The following is a 21,922-nucleotide window of genomic DNA, read 5'->3' on the forward strand; positions in this document are numbered from 1 at the left end:
ATGAATTACATAAACCGAATTTGTACAGTAGAGTTTATTGTCATCCATGATTCTATTGGAAATAGGTTAGTCCTTTGTTCATATGACGATGGTAGTCATTCCATCACAATACAGAAAGGTGTCGAAATTATATATCATCTCTGTATCGTCACAGGTCAGTAATTGACAATGTTTTATTCAAACACTGAATATTCCTATATAATAAAATTGTCAGGAAAATTAAAGGAAGTACGATAGGCCTACTTGTTTTACTGCATTGTCTTGCTTGAAACAAATAAGGTAAGTAAAAAAAACTTAGCCTATTTTAACTAGGCTATTTTAATGATGATTTTAATAGTAGCAGCTCACAAATTTAATAGGGTTTCATGTAAATATATTATAAAACATTAAGCCAACTCCCATTCACCTATTTAAAGGTACGACACTTGCAACATGTATTGGCTTATTAAAGCTATAAAGGTAATTATAACCGTCCTACAAGCGTAACTTAAACTGGAAAGAACTCGGATTAGGCCCTCAGCGCCTACCAAGATTAGCACACCAAGATACGATCCCCATCTCGTTTCGATAGTGTGTCTTTAACGTGCACTCTGCACACGGGAACAACGGCTTTATTTCTCATCTGAAGGACGAAGCAATGAGAATAAAGTATATTGCCCAAGAAGGATACAATAAATATTGGACCGGCTCGAACTCATGCCCATCACATGGTGGTTTGGTATACCATATAATAAATGTCTAGAACTTGTCAACAAGAGGGAAATATCATCAGCAGAACTTGGACCTCTCATGAAAAATACTACCAATTAATTCGTCCTCAGTGTACTTTTTAAAAAAGGGGGAAAATATAAAGAAATAGAATTTGAAAAGATCACCAACCGATGTGCTTTGTATAGTTAATACAAATTGTGTTTTTATGTAGATATACTGTACATGATCAGGTTTGTGTTGAGATTTGAAAAGGAAATATACACTGACATCAAATCAATCCAATCAAGGTAAGTTTGCTATATATAAAAACTTATATAAGTATAGTATAAATGTGCCCCCTCAATATGAGTGTCTTGAAGGAAAGGCTCTACCGTATTGTGAATCTAAAAACAAACTAAAAATAAAAATCATATTTTTCTTTACAGATGTCTACAGGTTGTTGCTCAACTCATTCTGAGAATAACCTTCAGTTTTTCTGTTCAGATTGTCAAAAACCTGCGTGCAAAGACTGTGAACATATTCACGAATGTTACCAAAACCAACATGATGTAGTTCCAATACAATTACAAACCGAGCAAAATGCTATGAAACTGATCAAGATAGCTGAAGATATAAAAAGAAAACTTGAAGAATCCTTGGACTCTATTGTTGCAAATCAAAACCAATTTGAAACCCATCTCAAATTATGCAGATGCGCTATTGATATGAGAGAAAAGGAAATAATTCGGAAAGTTAAAGAAAAAAGCAGGGAATTGAAGTCTCATCTTGACGAATTGGACAAAAACAAAGATGAAGCTTTTAAAAAACAACTTGAAGATCTAGACTTCAAGAAAATCCAAATAGATAGTTTAAAAGCTTCAGTTAAATCGATTATGAACAAAGAAGAGGAAAAACACAATCTTGAAAAGCTTAAGACAAAAATCATCGATATCAAAGACAAGCTCTTGGCAGCAGATATTGAAAAATGTTCACCTCATAGCAAACATGTAATTCCAACTTTCATCACATCAGCACATCTTAATAAACTGATGGATACTGAAGGAATTGGAAACATTGTAACAGTTGACGAGAGGTTTAACGTTGCTAAAAATGATCGATCAATCACAGTCACAAAGGGACAGCAGTTCGTAGTAGATGTCTCCTGCTTGATCAAGGATGAAGAGTGTAAATTAGCTGCCACTCTAACAAGCTCATCAGGTGAAGAATCAAGACCTCATGTAAAATATCAAGGAAACGGAGACTACAGAATAACAAGTAGATGTACCATGGAAGGAGACTGGCAAATGAAGATAACTCTTGCAGATAAATACGTTAGGAGGTCATCACTAAATGCCAAAGGTTCACCAGTAAACGTGAAAGGGTCACCAGTAAATGTGAAAGGGTCACCAGTAAATGTCAAAGTTGAAAAGCTAGGACTAGTTCGTACAATTGGAAAAATATCAGATTATATAAAAGATGTAGGCCTACATTGGGTATCAGATGTTATGTTGGAAACCAATGGATGTATGTTAGTGTCAACTATGAGTGATCAGATGTTGAGATTCGACCAATCAGGAAGATTTGTTGATAAGCTACTGATGCCACAACGCACAGAACCAATTAGAATGCACAGAATGAGTAATGGCAACATAGTGTACAGTGATTTTAAAAAATGTGTTGTAATGTGTGATGAGAAACTAAACACAATCAGCACATTTGGAGAAGACACATTGCAAAACCCATGTGGATTGGATGTAGATGAGGCCAGGAGAGTCTTATATGTAGTAGATGAAAACAAACAATGTGTGTTCAAATTTAATATTGATGATGGGTCAATGCTTGGTAACATTGGGTCAGAAGGTAATAAATTGCGTGAATTGAAACACCCAAATGATGTCGCAATAACCAAAGAAGGAAACATTGTCGTGGCTGATACTAAAAATAACAGAATACAAATTTTTAAAGCAGATGGACAAAAGGCAAAGGTCATCATAGGTCATGGAGAAGAAGATGGTAAAGTGGTTCATCCTACTTGTGTAACTGTGGATGTTGATGAGAATTTGATAATATCTAGCCAACACAAACTTCAGTTGTTCGATAAAAATGGAGTTTTCATGAGACGAATAGATGACAAAGAGGAAGGTTTGCAGCTTCCACTTGGCAGCTCTGTAATTTCCTATAGACCCAAGAGATTAGCAGTGGCAAACAATGGGACAAATAATATCAAATTTTTCAATTATTAAGATGCAGTAAATACCAAGTAGCATAGATTAGAACATTGCCTTTTAGCAGATTAAATTACTTGCATTGTTTGAATTTTTAAATACTTATTTTTAATGAACTCAAAACTTTATTAAAAAATGAATGAACTGTATAAAAAGTATGTTAACAACGAACATTATTTTACCTATGTACAGAAATAAATAGTTTAACTTCAATATGTAAATATTATAGCAGAAAAGAAACTTCATATTATATTTTGCAAAGGTTTTTTTTTTTTTATGATTATCATAACAGTATACTCAGTTTGAGTTTACAAGGTCAAATTATTCTAGTATATTACCCATGGTTCTAGTTAGATTGGGTTGGATGAATATTATTTGCTTTCCATTCTTGACGATTTGAGCTGAACACCTAACTTTATCCAGTGACCAGTTTACCTGTCTGATTATTATTTTGTATATAAAAAAAGGTTTTTAATTCAAATATATCAATAAACTATAATCAAAGTGCTGTTGGCTATTGGGTTATTGTAATAGGAAAATACACTATTGTACCTACTTCCTTACATAGGTTTTAATATATGTATACATTTTAATTATATGACAACAAATGTATAAAAAGTAGTTTTATTTGGCTTTGGCTTTTGATTTGAATTTTAATTCATAGCAACAATATTTGTACCTATTTGAATCCAAAGAACATTTTATTGAGGAAACTGATGTGCACTAACAATTCTGTATAATAGCAATACTTACGTCAGTTAAACAATATAATTTCAAAAGCAATTCTATTCATATGTAGATATACATTAATACTGTAGTTATATTTAAGATTTTAAAATGAAATAGACTGATAAAAAATAAATGTTAAGGTATGTTTAAAATATGTTATATAATTGATTTACAAACCGACCATCAAGATATAGCAATAACAACTAAATTGTTGGAAGAATTTCATCTGGTTGTGGAATAGGTATTACATAAAATTTCTTTTTGAACAACCAAAAATAGTATAAGCGAAAGTTGAGAATGAAACCTGATAGGTTTCGAAACGTACTGTAAGTTCGCTTATACTATTTTTGGTTGTTCAAAAAGAAATTTTATGTAATAACAAACTAAATGTCTACATAATATTCAAAACATTAAAATGTTCCACTGAAGGAAAAACCTGATGTGATACCAATGGATATTGCTCAACAAAATGCTATGAAAATCATGATAACTGTAGGAATTAGTTTCAGTTTCATTTTTTCTCTCATAAACATTAATTTCTGTAATATTGTGGTTAGCAGCAGGTATTGTGTTACGGAAAGCAACAAAAGATTTATTTCGTATAATCACCCAGAAAAGCTTTATTATCTTTGCTGATACTAATACTTTTACATTGTCAACCGAACCGCATAAACAAATTATCTGGTGTTGGCTGCAAAGTTAAATCAAATTTGAACAATACCTTGTCTTTCTTCAAGCAAATAAGGTTAGTTATAAGCTAAGTATATTTAGCAGACTAAAAGTTAGGACTAGACAACAGTAGTACAACTAACTAATTTCATGTGAAATGAAATTTGTTTAATTTTAACTTGCTAGCACACTATGACTTGGTGTTTCAATGTTGTTTGCTTGTGTATGCTTTGGAAAAGTAGTGGTTCCTAATATGGAAAAAACACTGTTATACAAACATAAATTGCCACTATAAATTCACTTGCTTTATTATATGAATTTACGTTCAAGCTATCTACATTGGGAACTTAAAACACCGGATGTTTATAACAGTGCTGATTGACTTAACATCAATATAGAGTATTAGTGAATATTTGGAAGTAAGGTTTACTTAAGCTTATATATTTTGTTTAAATTTCTTCTTTTAAACATTTTTATAACAGGAATCACATCAAATGATATTTTTCTTTTAACAGATGTCCACAGGTGTTCAAGAAAAACATTCAAAATGTTCATCTCATCCTAAAAATGATCTTCAATTCTTCTGTTCAAGTTGTAATAAATCTGCGTGTAAAGACTGTCAACATATTCTTGAATGTTACAAGAAGAAACATGACGTGATTCCAATAAATTTTAAAAAAGATGTAGGCGATCAAAATGCTATAAAACTAATCAAGATAGCTGAAGAAATTAAAAGAAAGCTTGAAGAATCTCTTGACTTCATTGTTGAAAATCAAACAAAATTTGAAACTCATCTAAAATTATGCCAATCTGCTATTGAAATGAGAAAAACAGAGATAATTCAGAAAGCAGAAGAAGAAAGCAGAAAACTAATGTCTGATCTTGATAAATTATTTCAAAACAGACAACAAGCTATTCAAAAAGAACTTGCAGATCTAGACTCAAAGAAAACACAAATAGATAGCCTAAAACAATCAGTAGAGTCAACTATTAACAAAGATGACGAAAATGAGAACCTCGTCAACCTTAAGAAAAACATTGCTGATGTTAAAGACAAGGTCCTAAAAGCAGATATTGATAAGTCCTCACTGTACAATGAACATGTTATTCCAACTTTCATCACATCAGCAGATCTCAACATACTGATGGATACTGAAGGAATTGGAAACATTTTAACTGTTGACGAGAGGTTTATTGTTGCTAACAATGATCGATCAGTTACAGTCGCAAAGGGAGAGCAGTTTTCAGTAAAAGTATCTTGTTTGATAAACGATGAAGAATGTCAATTAGCGGCCACTTTAACAAGTTCATCAGGTGAAGAATCTAGTGCTCCCGAGGTAAAATATCAAGGAAATGGAGACTACAGAATAACAAGTACCTGTAACATTGAAGGAGACTGGAAAATGAAGATCACTGTTGCAGATGAACATGTCAAGGGGTCACCAGTAAATGTCAAAGTTGACAAACTAGGACTTGTTCGAACAATTGGCAAAATATCAGATTATATAAAAGGTTCACATCAGGTATCAGATGTTATGGCAGAAGCCAATGGGTGTGTACTAGTGACGAGTGTTAGCAAAGAGATATTAAGATTCAACCAATCAGGATCCTTTGTTAATAAGCTACTAACACCAGAAGGCACAAATGCTTACAGAATGCACAGAATGAGTAATGGAAATATAGTGTATAGTAATTTAAAAAATTGTATTTTTATGTGTGACGACAAACTAAGCACTATTTGTTCATTTGGTAAAGACAAAATGAATCTCCAAGGTGGATTGGATGTAGATGAGAACAAGAGGATCTTATATGTAGCAGATGATAATAAACATTGTGTGTTTAAATTTAACATTGACGACCAGTCAATGCTTGGTAAAATTGGGTCAGAAGGTACTAATGCAGGTCAATTGAAATATCCATGTGATGTTGCAATAACTAAAGAAGGAAACATTGTTGTGGCAGATACTGAAAATAACAGAATACAACTTTTTAATGCAGATGGGAAAAGGGCAAAGGTCATCATAGGTCATGGAGAAGAAGATGGTAAAGTTGTTCATCCTTCTTGTATAACTGTGGATGCTGATGATAATTTAATAATATCTAGCCAACATAAAGTTCAGTTATTTGACAAAAATGGAGTTTTCATAAGGCGAATAGATCACAAAGACTATGAATTACTGTTGCCCCTTGGCAGTTCTGTCATTTCCTACAAGCCGAGAAGATTAGCTGTGGCATACCATGGGTCAAATGATATCAAATTATTCAATTATTAAAATGGAGCTCCTAAAAATTAGTTATTTTATTGTTCCAAAAATGATCTGTCTGGAATGTGTATTTTTTAAATACAAGCAACTAAAGTTCTATTTTTTAGGAACAATAACAATTTGTGAGTTTTATTAGTTAAAATACGTAGGCCTATATTTAAATAACTGACATTTTATGTAGTAGGAAATACAAGATTTAATTTACATTTTAATTGTTGTCATTGTGGGATCATATTCATTGTTTTACTTTATATGTAAAATAGAATATATGCACTACTGTATGTATATAAAGATTAATAAACAGTTTTATTTGAGCTAGTCTTAATTTGGATTGAAATCATGTCAGTAATTCTATACAGGCATTGCCAAATAAATACATACATATAAATACAATTTCAGATTCAAACTCACTCTCAATGATCTTCTGATGTACATAAAATGAAAGTTAATAAATTCATAAATTATAAATTTTCAAAAAGCAATCAAGTTCAGTCAAGTGTATAAAAATGCCTTATCCAAGGCAAATATTAGTTCAATTGAAAAGTTCTTGCAACTTTCCTTTTAACTACAAGGTTATGTCGAGTCATTTGCTTTTGTTAAATTTTAATAGAAGTACCTTTATTATGTGTTTATTGTTCATGGTAAAGTAACACAACAGTTTGACACATTTCTGTATTGCCACAGATCAGAAATTGAAAATGCTTTATTCCTACAGCACCCACAATATATAAACTACTATTGGATACCAACAGTAAAGCTAGGAAGTATAAGGAAGTACAGTACTTTATTTACTACCTAGTCTTTTTTCACCTAGCAAATAAGGTTAGTAAAATTCTAATATGTTCTGTTAGTAATACTTTACAAACGACATCACCAGAAAAAACTTTTTTTTTCATTTTGAACTTGACATGTCAATGTTGTGTGTTAGAAAAATTGTGGCTCAAAAGATTGAAATCTAATGACCTGACATTTTTTTTATATACAAAATTTATTGCATTAATCAGCATTATCATACACCTATTTTATACAGTTGCTGATATCAAAGAACACTATACTTGATTAAGTGTTTAAATAAAAGCTAATCAGTCAACTTGTCCTGTAATTAGAATAACTTATTTAATTATAATCAACTGCACTAAAATTCACAACTTTGTATTGTGAGAAATATGTATTCAGTTTAACCATGAACAAATGAATCAGTAGGAATCTGAATAAAAGGAAAAATGTTTCTTGCTGCCATTGTAGACTGCCCACAATGTCACAAACGAACGTCTTCTTAGCTGAGTATAGATAGATACAAACATTATTTTATTTCTTGTTTCTATTTTCATAACATGTAGCTGATACTAAACTAAATACAAATCAAATTAATTTACAGATGTCTACTGGTATTGGAAAGAAGAAATTAAAATGTTCAACTCATTGTAAAAATGATCTTCAATTCTTCTGTTCAGATTGTAAAAAATCTGCATGCAAAGACTGTGAACATATTCATGAATGCTTCCAAAACCAACATGATGTAGTTCCAATATCTAATGACGAGGCTGAGGAGAAAGTGATACAATTAATTAAGAAAGCTGATGGTATGATGGTAAAACTTGAACAATCCTTGGACACCATTGTTACAATTCAAAACAAATTTGAAAATAACATAAAATTATGCAGATCTGCTATTGAAATGAGAGAAAATAAGTTAATAGAGAAACTAAAAGAAGAAAGCAGAAACCTGATATCTGATCTTAACAGATTGTGTAAAGAAAGACAAAAAACAAATACAAAAGAACTAGAGGATCTAGATTTAAAGAAAACACAATTATCTAGCCTAAAAGCATCACTTAAATTAACTATGGACAAATCAAATGAAAAGGATAACATTGTTGCACTTGAAACAGAAACCAAGGCCCTAGAAGCAGATGTTGACGCATTCTCACTTCAGAAACATGTTATTCCAATTTTTATCACATCTCCACATTTAAACAAAGTGATGGATACTGAAGGAATTGGAAAAATTGCAATGGTTGATAGCAGGTTTATTGTTGCTAAAACTGATCGATCAGTTACAGTCACAAAGGGAGAGTCATTTGCAGTAAAAGTATCAAGTTTGACAAAAGATGAAGAATGTAAATTAGTTGCCACTCTAACAAGCTCATCAGGTGAAGAATCAACCACTGATGTAAAACATTATGGAAACGGAGAATACAGAATAAGAAGTTCCTGTACTATTGAAGGAGACTGGAAAATGAAGATCACAGTCGCAGATGAAAACATTAAGGGGTCACCAGTATTTGTCAAAGTTGAAAAACTAGGACTTGTTCGAACAATTGGCAAAATATCAGATTATATAAAAGGTTCACATCAGGTATCAGATGTTATGGCAGAAACCAATAGGTGCGTGTTAGTGGCAAGTGCTAGCAAAGAGATATTAAGATTCAACCAATCAGGATCCTTTGTTAATAAGCAACTGACACCACTAGGCACATATGTACATAAAATGCACAAAATGAACAATGGAAACATAGTGTATGATTATGTTCACTGTGTGGTAATGTGTGATGAGAAACTAAACACAATCTGCTCATTCGGAGAAGACACACTGAAAGCCCCACAGGGATTGGATGTAGACGAGAACAGGAGGGTCTTATATGTTGCCGATGGTGACAAACATTGCGTCTTCAAGTTCAACATTGACAACAAGTCAATGCTTGGTAAAATTGGGTCAAAGGGCAGTAATACAGGAAAATTCAAACAACCAAGAGATGTTGCAATAACTAAAGAAGGGAATATAGTAGTGGCTGATACTGAAAATGACAGAATACAGATTTTTAATGCAGATGGACAAAAGGCAAAGGTCATCATAGGTCACGGAAAAGAAGATGGTAAAGTGATTCATCCTTTTTGTGTAACTGTGGATGTTGATGATAATTTGATAGTATCAAGTGAATATAAAGTTCAGTTATTTGATAAAAATGGAGTTTTCAAGAGACGAATAGATCACAAACATGACGGATTACAGCTTCCACTTGGCAGTGCTGTCATTTCCTATAGACCGAGGAGACTAGCTGTGGTAAACTCTGGGGCAAATGATATTAAATTGTTTAATTATTAAGATGCAGTACTTTCAATCATTCTGAAATATCGTTACATGTAACAGAACTGGTTTAGTGAAATACCAAGTAGCATAGAACATTGCCTTTTAGCAGATTAAATTACGTTTTAAAATGTATTGGTTAAAGTTTGAAATACCTACCTTAAATAGTTAACTCAACACTTTTTATTTTAAACAGTTTTTTCGACAACTGTATAAAACTATGCTAACAAACAACAAACATTTATTTTACCTATGTACAGAAATAAATAGTTTTACTTTAATATGTAACTATTTCTTTATATTCATTCAAATTATATTTGGTTTGTTTTTTTAAACATTTTTACAATGATTATCACAACAGTATATATTCAGTTACCATTGAGTCTACATGGAAGACATTATAGCATAGTACCCATGGTTTTATTAGGTTGCATTAATATTTTGTTTCTATTCTTGATGATCTGAGCAATCACCTAACTTGTCTCAGTGACCAGTTCATGCCTGATTATCATTTTCTAACTATTTAAAAAAAAAGTACTTATAATATTTTTCTTCAAATTATTGGGTTATTAATAAGAAATTATACCTTTCTCAAATAGGTATAATAACATCTGTATATCTCGATTATATGACAATATTGAATAAAAGTGGGATGATCCCACAAAAATTATAAGAAGTAGTTATGAATACTATGAAAGAACCACAAGAAAAGTTAAAATCACTGATGAGATCTTGGAAGCAAATTCAGATAAAATAAATTAAATAAAAATTAAATGTCATTGTTATTATAATCACTGTAATTATCATTGTGTTTGACCCAGCATAGCAACATGGTTTCAACTGAAAATCTCCCTAAAAACAGAATGTGTGTATTTATATGGTTCATTGTCACCTGATTCCTATTGTGTTTACTAGTAGTATTGGTTATTTCCTTTCCTGTATTTGAACCTTTTATTGTTAGTTCAACAAATGTTTATTTATCACATTTCCGTATTGTCACAATATGAAATTGACTGTATTCTGCTTATTTGGACACTGAATATCTTTGCTGTAAAATATACACGCACTACTTCTACAACAACTGTAAACATAAAAATCCTAAAAGGAAACACGGTACTTAAAAAAAACTACAGTAATAAGGTTAGTGGATATAGTTAAACCTAAAATGTCATCTTCTACAAGTTTAGGCAAGTAGGTGTAACACAATAGACAGCACACCACCCCACTTGACTTGATATTTCAATTGTGGGTATGTGTAGGCCTACTGTATGTATCAGGAGAATAATGGTTTACAACCACGAAATATAATTAACTAAAATCCATAAAATCCGTAAAACCAACTTTTTTTACTTAAAACTATGTAGTAGTTTGATCAAACATTAGTTATTGTACTTATTGTATTGTACTTATTTATTGTACCATAAAGGTTTAGGAAAAAAGTATAAAACAAGCATGTTTTAGGAATGTTTTGAAAGACAAGAACAATAACAATAAAAATAATATTAATAATAATAATAATTGGATAACTATATAAAGAAGATTGGGATTAGAGTGAAAGTAGGACATTACAAAAGACATCATTATTAGGAACAGCAAGAATTTTGCAGAAAATCCTAGAGAACTGAACGAGAAAGATTTTTAGAAGTTGAAACCTTTAGGTACTTGTAACTTGCTTTCAATGCATAACCGGAATACATCAAAGCCGAGATTGTACTAAAAATATTAATAATAATAGTTCATTCTTATATAGTGCAAATAAGCAAGCTCGCAATGCGCTGTACAGAATATATGAAAGATTAAAAGCCGATGTGCATCAACAATTTTGTATAATAGTACAATTTTGGTCAGTTATGTATAATACAAATAAACTTACAAAGAAGTGGTATTACAGTACTAAGTAAATATGCATTACCATATTGAGATAAGGAAATAAAATCTATATTAAATAACTGATCAACAAGATACGTTTATTTAAAAAAAAAATCAAAGTATCTACTAATAATAAAATGTTTAGCCTAAAACCCATACATTCATTAAATATCAACATTATTCAAACTTGGTCATGTATAAAACTGTTATTTGTTTTTTTGTGCAAACATTTTAAAAATAAAGACCAGCACCTCTAAAATGGAACCCAACAACAAAATATTAATCAACTGGAAGTGGAACAGAACTGAAGGCAGTGAATAATATATAGCAAATACAATAATTTTATTTCATGAGTCTAAGTCAAGTAAAACAAATTAAAAAACAAATCATTTTTTACAGATGTTGACAAGTATTGAAGAAAAAAAAAGGAGATGTTCAACTCATTGTGAAAATAGCCCTCAATTTTTCTGTTCAGATTGTACAAAATCTGCATGCAAAGACTGTGAATTTATTCTTAAATGTCTTAACGAAAAACATGATGTGAGGCCAATGGATATTGCCAGTAATGAGGCTGAACAAGATGCTATGAAATTAATCAAGACAGTTGAAGAAATAAAAACAAAACTTGAAGAATCCTACGATTCTATTGTTAAAAATCAAGCAAAATATGAAAACCATTTAAAATTATGCAGATGTGCAATCGAAATGAAAGAAAATGAAAAAATTGAGAAAGTAAAAAAAGAAGGGAGAAAACTGATGTCTCATCTTGAGGAATTGTAGAAAAAAAGACAAGAGGCCACTAAAAAAGAACTTAAGGATCTAGACTCAAAGAAAACTCAAATAAATGGACTAAACGATAAAATAACATCAATTCTGAAGCAACCAGAAGAAAAGGAAAATCTTGTCGAACTTCAGACAAAAATTGCTGATGCTAAAGACAAGGTCTTAGAAACAGATATTGATAAATTCTCACTTCAGAATGAACATATTATTCCATCTTTCATCCCATCAGCAGATCTAATAAGCACTGAAGAATTTGGAAAAGTTGTAACAGTTGATGAGAGGTTTAATGTTGCTAAAAATGATCGATCAATCACAGTCACAAAGGGACAGCAGTTTGAAGTAGAAGTATCAAGTGCTATCAAGGATGAAGAATGTAAATTAGCTGCCATTCTAACAAGCTCATCAGGTGAAGAATCAAGACCTCATGTAAAATATCAAGGAAATGGAGAATACAGAATAACAAGTACCTGTAACATTGAAGGAGACTGGCAAATGAAGATCACTGTTGCAGATGAACATGTCAAGGGGTCACCACTAAATGTCAAAGGTTCACCAGTAAATGTCAAAGGATCACCAGTAAATGTCAAAGGATCACCAATAAATGTCAAAGTCGAAAAACTAGGACTTGTTCGTACAATTGGTAAAGTATTAGAATACACAGAACGTCGGGTATCGGATATTATGTTAAATACCGATGGATGTATGTTGGTGTTAAGCTTTAGTAGAGAAATATCAAGATTTAACCAATCTGGATCATTTGTTAATAAGCTACTGATGCCACAAGGTACACGGGCAAGTAGAATGCACAGAATGAGTGATGGCAACATAGTGTACAGTGATTCTCGAAATTGTGCCATCTTGTGTGATGAGAAACGAAACACAATCCGCTCATTTGGTAAAAACACACTAAATTCTCCAGGTGGATTGGATGTAGATGAGAAAAACAGGGTCTTATATGTTGCAGATGAGAATAAATATTGTGTGTTTAAATTCAATATTGATGATGGGCAAATGCTTGGTAAAATTGGGAGCAAAGGTAATAAATTGGGCGAGATGGTCTACCCATGTGACATTGCATTAACCAAAGAAGGAAACATAGTCGTGGCTGATTTTGGAAATAATAGAATACAACTATTTAATGCAAATGGGGAAGAGGCAAAGGTCATCATAGGTCATGGAGAAGAAGATGGCAAAGTTGTTTCTCCTACTTGTGTAATTGTGGATGTTGACGAGAATTTAATAATATCAAGCAAACATAAAGTTCAGTTGTTTGATAAAAATGGAGTTTTCAAAAGGCGAATAGATCATGAAGATGATGGACTAGTGTTTTCAGTTGGCAGCTCTATCAATTCTTATAGGCCACGAGCAGTCGCCGTAGCAAACAATGGTTTAAACAAAAATGCTTGCATTCAAATATATAACTATTAGATATACAAGTATACATTGGATTTCCAAGTATTATTGATGGTTGCCATTCAAAAGTACGACGGATCCAGGTTTTTCTAAAAGGGGGAGGGGAGGGAGGGGGTGGTCGCAACTGAACACACCGATTTTGAAAGTATGACACCTGTAGATGGAAATGACATTCTCATGTTATTATAAATGTAGGATATAATCACTCTTATTTTGATGTAGATACTGGTGGTCAGAAAGACTACCCCGGTGCCATATTACTTGTTATAGTCCACTCATTTACAGCTGAATTCCAATATTATTTTGGACAATAAAAGACATGAACATATTTTTAATTTGATAGCATTTTTGTTGAAAAAAACCCCCCAATAAATCAATATACTATATACTAAATGTTTTTACCCTAATAAATCTAAAAGATTAGAATTATAGTGTTCAGGTTAGTTTGATGGAAAAATGTAAAATATTATAATATAAGAATATAATAATATCAAACAAATATAAAGTTCAGTTATTTGATAAAAATGGAGTTTCCATAAGACAAATAGATCACAAACATGACGGTTTACAGCTTCCACTTGGCAGTGCTGTCATTTCCTATAGACCAAGAAGATTAGCAGTGGCAAACTCTGGGGCAAATGATATTACAATTTCTAATTATTAAGATGTACTGTACTTACAATTTGAAAAACTGAATCAGTTACTGTAAATAATAAGTAGGGTAGAACAATGTTATTTGGTAAATTGTCTAGTTCTAAAACAAACATGGTTTATGAAATACAGTATACAGTTTGCATTTTTAATTCACTCACTGTGACAAAAAGTATGTTAAACATTTAATTATGTACAGAAGTGAAAGAATTGTGGGATCATGCTCATAACTTTACTTTCTGTGTTTCTTCTGCAATACTATTAGTTTTTTCATTGTTATCTTTTGATCTGTATATAACAAATACTTTAAATCTGTTTTTTTAACATTGTATCTATAACATTTGATATTTCTGATCATCTTTTAAAATTTATTGTACTGTACCTGTATATAACCCATTTGTTTTTTTGTTTTGATGGGCTTGCTTATCACAAGAGTTTGCTTTTTTTTTTGGTCTTCTGTCCTCTTTTTTTTTTATTGACCTTTTTATTTATTACTAATGTTCTGTATTATTATAATATCAAAAAAGAAAACAAACGTCCTATTTATCTGTATAGTAAATTACTGATTATATGATAATGACAAATAAAAGAGATAATTAAACAAAAAAGTTTATACGAGTCTTAATTTGAATTTAAATCATGTATAGGCAGTTAACAGTAAAGTTAAAAGCAACGCAGTACTTGTCTCTCACTGAACTACCAATAATAAATTACACAGATGGTTGACTGTGCTGATAAATATACAAATAATGAATATTTATGAGTTGGATGGTGAAAATATTTGATTGGTTTAGCACTGAGGCTGAGCACACCTACTTTTATTTAATTTATACATCATAATCATTGACGAAGGCTGGGCCAGGAAGCTAGGCCATTAAAAAAGTTAATTTTCGAACGCGATCAGTCACCTACATCGCTTGGTAAAAATTCTAAAAATGTTTACAAAAAGATGAAAGTGTATTAGGGTGCGTGAATTATCACCATTATATATCACTTTCCCGTTAGGTAGGGCTAATTACAAATGACATGTGATGTGTAATTAACCAATCAAATTGCAAGAATACAGTCAGGTGTGTTATAATAGTGAATATGAGAAGTAGGTTTTACACATCATCTCATTCTATTGTGCTTGTGCAGTGGGCTTATTATATTACCCCACTTTCATTGTTAAGTAACATAGTAGAACTTCGAAACATTTCCATATTGTCAAAGGTCAGAAATTTACTAGGGCTATATTTTATTCATACAATGAATATATTTGTCGATAAGTAATACACGTCAGAATTTCATTGTCAACCTTACCGACCACTATATACCTACTACTATTTGCTACCACAGTTGTTGGAAGAAACTACTGTACGATATTTGTCTTCCTGAACTATCTACTTCTTCATAAAGCAAATACAGTAAGGTTAGTGGCAATTAAGGTATTTTAGGAAGACTAAAATGTTGTTCTTTTGATTGAAATATAGTTTTTTACATTTACTTTATGAAATTCCTAAATGTTTCTTTCTTTCGGCTTTTTGATCCCTGCTCTACCATTAACTATTTTAATTAGAAAAACAAGAACTTAATAGGACCTTTTACATTTGCTAGCACACTATCAAACTTCAGAAAAAAAAATTATAAGCATGTTTTAGAAATGTATGTCTTGTTTGAATACAGTACATTTATTGGCTTTAAGAACTAGTAGGTTCTTTGTAGTGGAGCTGTAGCTTGGCGGTTAACATGCTTGCCTTCCAATCCCAAGGTACAGGGTTCAATCCTGACCTTGTGCCAGGGTTGGAACTCCTTAAGCCTAAATGAGACTTAGTAATATTAACATGATAAATTATAAAATAGTTTATATATCCTGTAATTGGCAAGTTACTAGCTGTTGGATGCATATGAAATATATGTGGAACCTTTCAAGATGAGAACCTCTCATTGAGAAAATCATATATATTATGCTCTGTTTTCCTTCTTCTTCTGAAATAACTGTTTAATGAATGTTTAAAGAAATAGAATTGAAAATTTGCTATTCTAGTTTTGTAGAGAATGAAAGAATAAAACAGTTATGTGCACCAGCAATTTTGTATAATAGAAATTTTTGTCAGTTAATAGAAAATACAATTCAAAAGCAATTCTATTTCTGTGTAAGTATTGACATTATGATTTGAAAAGAGAATAGATTGATAAAATTAATTTTAAGGTATGCTTAAATTAAGGTATATAATCCATTTATAAATTGAATAACAAAACAAAAATAGCAATAACAAAACAATCTTGGCTTTACTTTAAAAAATTATTCTAAAACATTTGAAAAAAGAAAACCAAAGTAATCAATGCAGTAGTGCAAGAATTAATGAATGTTTATCAGTTGCAACTAATTCTAACTAGTAATATTTATTTATATTTTGTTTTCTCCTATTTTCTACATTAAAAAAAGTTAATCCAAAACACATTTTTTTTCAGATGTCTACTAATCTTCACGACAAGCATTTAAAATGTTCAACTCATTGTGAAAATGACCTTACATTTTTCTGTTCAAAGTGTACAAAATGTGCATGCAAAGATTGTCAACATATTCTTGAATGTTTCAAGAACAGACACGATGTGATTCCCATGAATATTGCTAGCAATAAGGCTCAACAAGATGCTATGAAACTAATCAAGATATCTGAAGAAATAAAAAGAAAACTGGAAGAGTCCCTCGACTGCATTGTTGAAAATCAAACAAGATTTGAAACCCATCTAAAATCAAACAGAGATGCTGTTAAAATGAGAGAAACAGAACTAATTCAGAAAGTAAAAAAAGAAAGCAAAACATGTCTGACCTTGATGAATTGGAAAAAAAGAGAAAGGAAGCTATTACAAAAGAACTTGAAGATCTAGACTTAAAGAAATCACAAATAGATAGTTTAACAGAGTCAATAAAATCAATTATGAAAAAACCAGAAGAAAAAGAAAAACTTCATGAGCTTGAGGAAACTATCACTGATGTTAATTGCAAAGTCTTAGAAGCAAATACTGATACATTCTCACTGTACAAAAAACACGTTATTCCAACTTTCATCACATCAGCAGATCTCAATAAACTGATGGATACTGAAGGAATTGGAAACATTGTAACAGTTGATGAGAGGTTTAATGTTACTCAAACTGATCGATCAATCACAGTCACAAAGGGAGAGTCATTTGCAGTCAAAGTATCAAGTTTGATAAAAGATAAAGAATGTAAATTAGTTGCCACTCTAACAAGCTCATCAGGTGAAGAATCAACCACTGATGTAAAATATTATGGAAACGGAGAATACAGAATAAGAAGTAGCTGTAACTTTGAAGGAGACTGGAAAATGAAGATCACTGCTGCAGATGAACATGTTAGGGGGTCAACGGTTAATGTCAAAGTTGAGAAACTAGGACTTGTTCGAACAATTGGCAAAATATCAGATTATATAAAAGGTTCACATCTGGTATCAGATGTTATCTCCGAAACCAATGAATGTATGTTAGTGTCAACTATTAGCAAAGAAATATTGAGATTCAACCAATCTGGATCATTTGTTGATAAACTACTGATGCCACAAGGCACCAACGTACATAGAATGCACAGAATGAGTGATGGGAACATAGTGTATAGTGATATAAACAACTGTGCCGTTATGTGTGATGAGAAACTAAACACAATCAGAACATTTGGAGAAAACACATTGCAAAACCCATGTGGATTGGATGTAGATGAGGTCAAGAGAGTCTTATATGTTGCAGATGAAAAAAATCACTGTGTGTTTAAATTTAATATTGACAACATGACAATGCTTGGTAAAATTGGGTCAGAAGGTACTAATGCAGGTCAATTGAAATACCCATATGATGTTGCAATAACTAAAGAAGAAAATATAGTCGTGGCTGATGCTGGAAATAATAGAATACAGTTATTCACTGTAAATGGAAAAAAGGCAAAGGTCATCATAGGTCACGGAGACGAAAATGGTAAAGTGGTTCATCCTTATTGCATAACTGTGGATGCTGATGATAATTTTATAATATCTAGCAAACATAAAGTTCAGTTATTTGATAAAAATGGAGTTTTCATGAGACGAATAGATCACAAACATGACGGTTTACAGCTTCCACTTGGCAGTGCTGTCATTTCCTTCCATAGACCAAGGAGACTAGCTGTGGCAAACCATGGGGCAAATAATATTAAATTGTTTAATTATTAAGATGCAGTACTTTCAATCATTCTGAAATATCGTTACATGTAACAGAATTGGTTTAGTGAAGTAGCATAGAACATTGTCTTTTAGCAGATTAAATTACGTTTAAAATGTATTGTTTAAAGTTTGAAATACCTACCTTAAATAGTTAACTCAACACTTTTTATTTTAAACAGTTTAAAACTATGCTAACAAACAACAAACATTTATTTTACCTATGTACAGAAATAAATAGTTTTACTTTAATATGTAACTGTTTCTTTACATTCATTCAAATCATATTTGGTTTGTTTTTTTAAAACATTTTTACAATGATTATCACAACAGTATACCCAGTTATACCATTGAGTCCACATGGAAGACAAATTATTCTAGCATAGAACCCAGGGTTTTAGTTTATTATGGTATATATTAGGTTGGATTAATATTTTGTTTCTATTCTTGATGATCTGCACAGATAACGTAACTTTTCTCAGTGACCATCATTTTCTAACTATTTTTAAAAAAAAGGACTTTTCATAATATTTTTCTTCAATGTATTGTGTTATTAATAAGAAAACATACCTTTCTCAAAATAGGTATAATAACATTCTAATCTGTATATCTTAATTATATGACAATATTGAATAAAAGTGGAATGATCCCACAATAAAAAAGGAGAAAAAAAGTAGTTTTATTTAAATTAGTCTTCATTTGAATTTAAATTTATGCAAAAAAACAAAACAACTATAGCCAGTTGAGCAGTACCCTTCCAACTAGTTTGCTCATAAATGGAAGAAGAAGAAATGAAATGTAACCTGTCAAATTGAAGAACTCGGAGAACCTGTCATTGAGAAAACCTACATACACATACCCAAACCTGTTTCACCTGTTTACATGCCAATAGAATAGAACATCACTTTGTAATTGCATCAACAATTTTGTATAATAGAGATATTTTTGTTTTTTAGATTTAAGTTCAACCATGGAGAAATAAGTTAGGAGGTTCAACCGGAACAGCTAAAACCTTAAAGAATATGTATATTATGCGAGGTCTACCATCATTTGTTTTGTTTGATTTTACTAGTAGACCCATTACCAATCTATCTATTTCATACAGTCCTCATTCAGTACATATACTGTACAAAACGTTTAGAATTCGAAAAGCACAGGCATGTTTTGAGATGCAGCTCTTACAATTCCTAAAAATTATTGATTTTTAAAAAACTGCATTGTAAAGAGTAAAGTGCATGTACCCTGCATGGGTTTCAACTGAAAAAGAATCACTGTATGTTAAGTTGTATCATCAGATTTTATTGTATTTAACCACAAGTTAAGCGTATTATATTTTACAGGCATTCATGCCTTTGTTTATTGTTAAACAGCATACAAGTTTGTTTCAAACATTTCCATAATTTCGTCATGGGTCAAAAATTTACCTCAGATGACTTTGTTGATAATTCTATAGAATACATGTCAGAATTAGATTGTCAACTTCGCCTACCATTATTATAAACTACTACTGGCCGATTTAAAGTTAAAGGAACTAAATTACTCACTGAAACTGTCTACATTAAGTAAATAAAGGTTAGTGGCAAACTTTGCTATTTTATTATTTTAAATTACTATTTTAAAAATACTAATCTGCATTGTTCTATAGTTTAAGTTATAGGTATCTAGAATGAACTATGAAATGTGTCCAATCAGCCCACCATTGTTGGCTATCAGTTTTAACTCTGTATTTGTTAACACAGTATTATATTTTGACTTTGTTTAATACTTTGAAAAGATAGTGGTTCCAATGATGTCAGTAGAAACATATCAGGGGAAGCTATATATTAAAAAGAAGAGGTCTTCTTCTGGGTCTCTCCTCTCACACCCTGTCTGCCCTTCTACACAGTTTTATGGAAGTCGCTCATTCATCTGTGCCTCAGTTGCTCTTTGGAACGACTTACCACCTGCAATTCAACAAGCACCCGCCATCATTACATTCAAACAATTATTAAAAACCCATCTATTTAAGTTATCTTTTGACTACTCTGTATATTTTTGTTTTAATGTAAAGCGCATTAGGGCTTTTAGGATCATGCACTCTATCAAGCATTATTAATATTATTATTATTATTATTATTTATCGGTTATCTCCAGTGTTCTTCTGGGTAGTTGGTCATGTCTCAACTGCTTCCCACAGCTTAGAGACATAACACCTTTTTACTTAATATTGTCTTTTGACTTTAAAAAAGGTTTAAGGAAATGGAATTGAATATCCTTTTTACAATTCTAGTTATGCAGAGAATGAGTTTTACAGTTTATATGCACCGACAATTTTGTATAGCAAGAATAGTTTTGTCATTGAATAGAAATACAATTCCCAATCAATCTCTATTCATATGTGGTGCATGGTTTACACAATATACCAAGGTGAATACATAAAGATTTGAAAAGAAAATACATTCTGATACCAAACGATTTTTCTTACAGATGTCTACAGGTATTCCAGAGAAAGATTCAAAATGTTCAACTCACTGTGAAAATAACCTTCAATTCTTCTGTTCAAATTGTAAAAAATCTGCATGCAAAGACTGTGAACATATTCTTGAATGTTACCACAACAACCATGACGTGGTTCCAGTACATTCACAAACTGATGAGGTTGACCAAACAGCTATGAAATTAATCAAGATAGCTGAAGAAATGAAAAGACAACTTGAAAAATCCTTTGACTCCATTGTTGAAAATCAAAGAAAATTTGAAAACAATATAAAATTGTGCAGATCTGCAATTGAAATGAAAGAAAGGAAAATAATTGAGAAAGTAAAAGTAGAAAGTAGAAACTTGGTGTCTGACCTTGACAAACTGTACAAAAAGAGACAAGAGGCTACTACAAAAGAACTTGAAGATTTAGATTCAAAGCAAACACAAATAGAAAGTCTAAAAGCTTCAATAAAATCAATTATGAAGGAACCAGAAGGAAAGGAAAATGATCTTGATGAACTAGACAAAAAAATCATTGAAGTTAAAGCTAATGTCTTAAAAGCAGATAATGATATATTTTCACTCTATAACAAACATGTTATCCCAACATTCATCACATCACCACATCTAAATAAACTGATGGATACTGAAGGAATTGGAAACATTGTAACGGTAGACGAGAGGTTTAATGTTGCTAACAATGATCGATCTATCATTGTCACTAAAGGAGAGAAGTTTGTAGTAAAAGTATCCTGCTTGATCAAGGATGAAGAATGTCAATTAGCTGCCACTCTAACAAGCTCATCAGGTGAAGAATCAAGACCTCATGTAAAATATCAAGGAAATGGAGAATACAGAATAACTAGTAGTTGTAACATTGAAGGA

General features: G+C 31.4%; 5 protein-coding genes across 8 annotated transcripts in view; 4 read left to right on the forward strand and 1 right to left on the reverse strand.

Annotated features, from left to right (window-relative positions):
* Window positions 1–21,922, reverse strand: part of LOC144849119 (nucleolar pre-ribosomal-associated protein 1-like) — a 41,812-nt gene that overhangs the window by 884 nt on the left and 19,006 nt on the right. The window lies entirely within an intron of this gene.
* Window positions 234–9,785, forward strand: LOC144849120 (uncharacterized). 3 transcript variants are annotated; one of them, XM_078706126.1, is made up of 3 exons: window positions 234–279; window positions 923–998; window positions 1,137–3,709. In XM_078706126.1, exon 3 carries the CDS (start codon window positions 1,137–1,139, stop codon window positions 2,931–2,933), a length of 1,797 nt encoding a protein of 598 aa, XP_078562252.1. In that variant the 5' UTR covers window positions 234–279; window positions 923–998; the 3' UTR covers window positions 2,934–3,709. The 3 variants fall into 3 exon arrangements, with proteins under 3 accessions (XP_078562252.1, XP_078562253.1, XP_078562254.1); XM_078706127.1 differs by lacking the exon at window positions 234–279 and adding an exon at window positions 9,740–9,785 and having other exon boundaries at window positions 897–998; window positions 1,137–2,939; XM_078706128.1 differs by lacking the exon at window positions 234–279 and adding an exon at window positions 5,651–6,692 and having other exon boundaries at window positions 897–998; window positions 1,137–1,928.
* LOC144849121 (tripartite motif-containing protein 2-like) lies at window positions 7,266–9,836 on the forward strand. Its single transcript, XM_078706130.1, has 2 exons — window positions 7,266–7,399; window positions 7,956–9,836. Exon 2 carries the CDS (start codon window positions 7,956–7,958, stop codon window positions 9,681–9,683), a length of 1,728 nt encoding a protein of 575 aa, XP_078562256.1. The 5' UTR covers window positions 7,266–7,399; the 3' UTR covers window positions 9,684–9,836.
* Window positions 10,694–12,396, forward strand: LOC144849249 (uncharacterized). The gene is made up of 2 exons (XM_078706322.1): window positions 10,694–10,805; window positions 11,934–12,396. Exon 2 carries the CDS (start codon window positions 11,934–11,936, stop codon window positions 12,312–12,314), a length of 381 nt encoding a protein of 126 aa, XP_078562448.1. The 5' UTR covers window positions 10,694–10,805; the 3' UTR covers window positions 12,315–12,396.
* On the forward strand, window positions 15,690–19,098 carry LOC144848190 (uncharacterized). Its single transcript, XM_078704901.1, has 2 exons — window positions 15,690–15,792; window positions 16,836–19,098. The coding sequence occupies exon 2, from the start codon at window positions 17,189–17,191 to the stop codon at window positions 18,587–18,589; it is 1,401 nt and encodes a 466-aa protein (XP_078561027.1). The 5' UTR covers window positions 15,690–15,792; window positions 16,836–17,188; the 3' UTR covers window positions 18,590–19,098.

Source organism: Antedon bifida, chromosome 7 (assembly GCF_963402885.1).
Source record: "Antedon bifida chromosome 7, ecAntBifi1.1, whole genome shotgun sequence".
Classification (NCBI taxonomy): Eukaryota; Metazoa; Echinodermata; class Crinoidea; order Comatulida; family Antedonidae; genus Antedon; species Antedon bifida.

Bases quoted from the DNA above. Each gene is read 5' to 3' on its own strand.
- LOC144849120 (XM_078706126.1), top strand. From the start codon at position 1,137: ATGTCTACAGGTTGTTGCTCAACTCATTCTGAGAATAACCTTCAGTTT.
- LOC144849121 (XM_078706130.1), top strand. From the start codon at position 7,956: ATGTCTACTGGTATTGGAAAGAAGAAATTAAAATGTTCAACTCATTGT.
- LOC144849249 (XM_078706322.1), top strand. From the start codon at position 11,934: ATGTTGACAAGTATTGAAGAAAAAAAAAGGAGATGTTCAACTCATTGT.
- LOC144848190 (XM_078704901.1), top strand. From the start codon at position 17,189: ATGTCTGACCTTGATGAATTGGAAAAAAAGAGAAAGGAAGCTATTACA.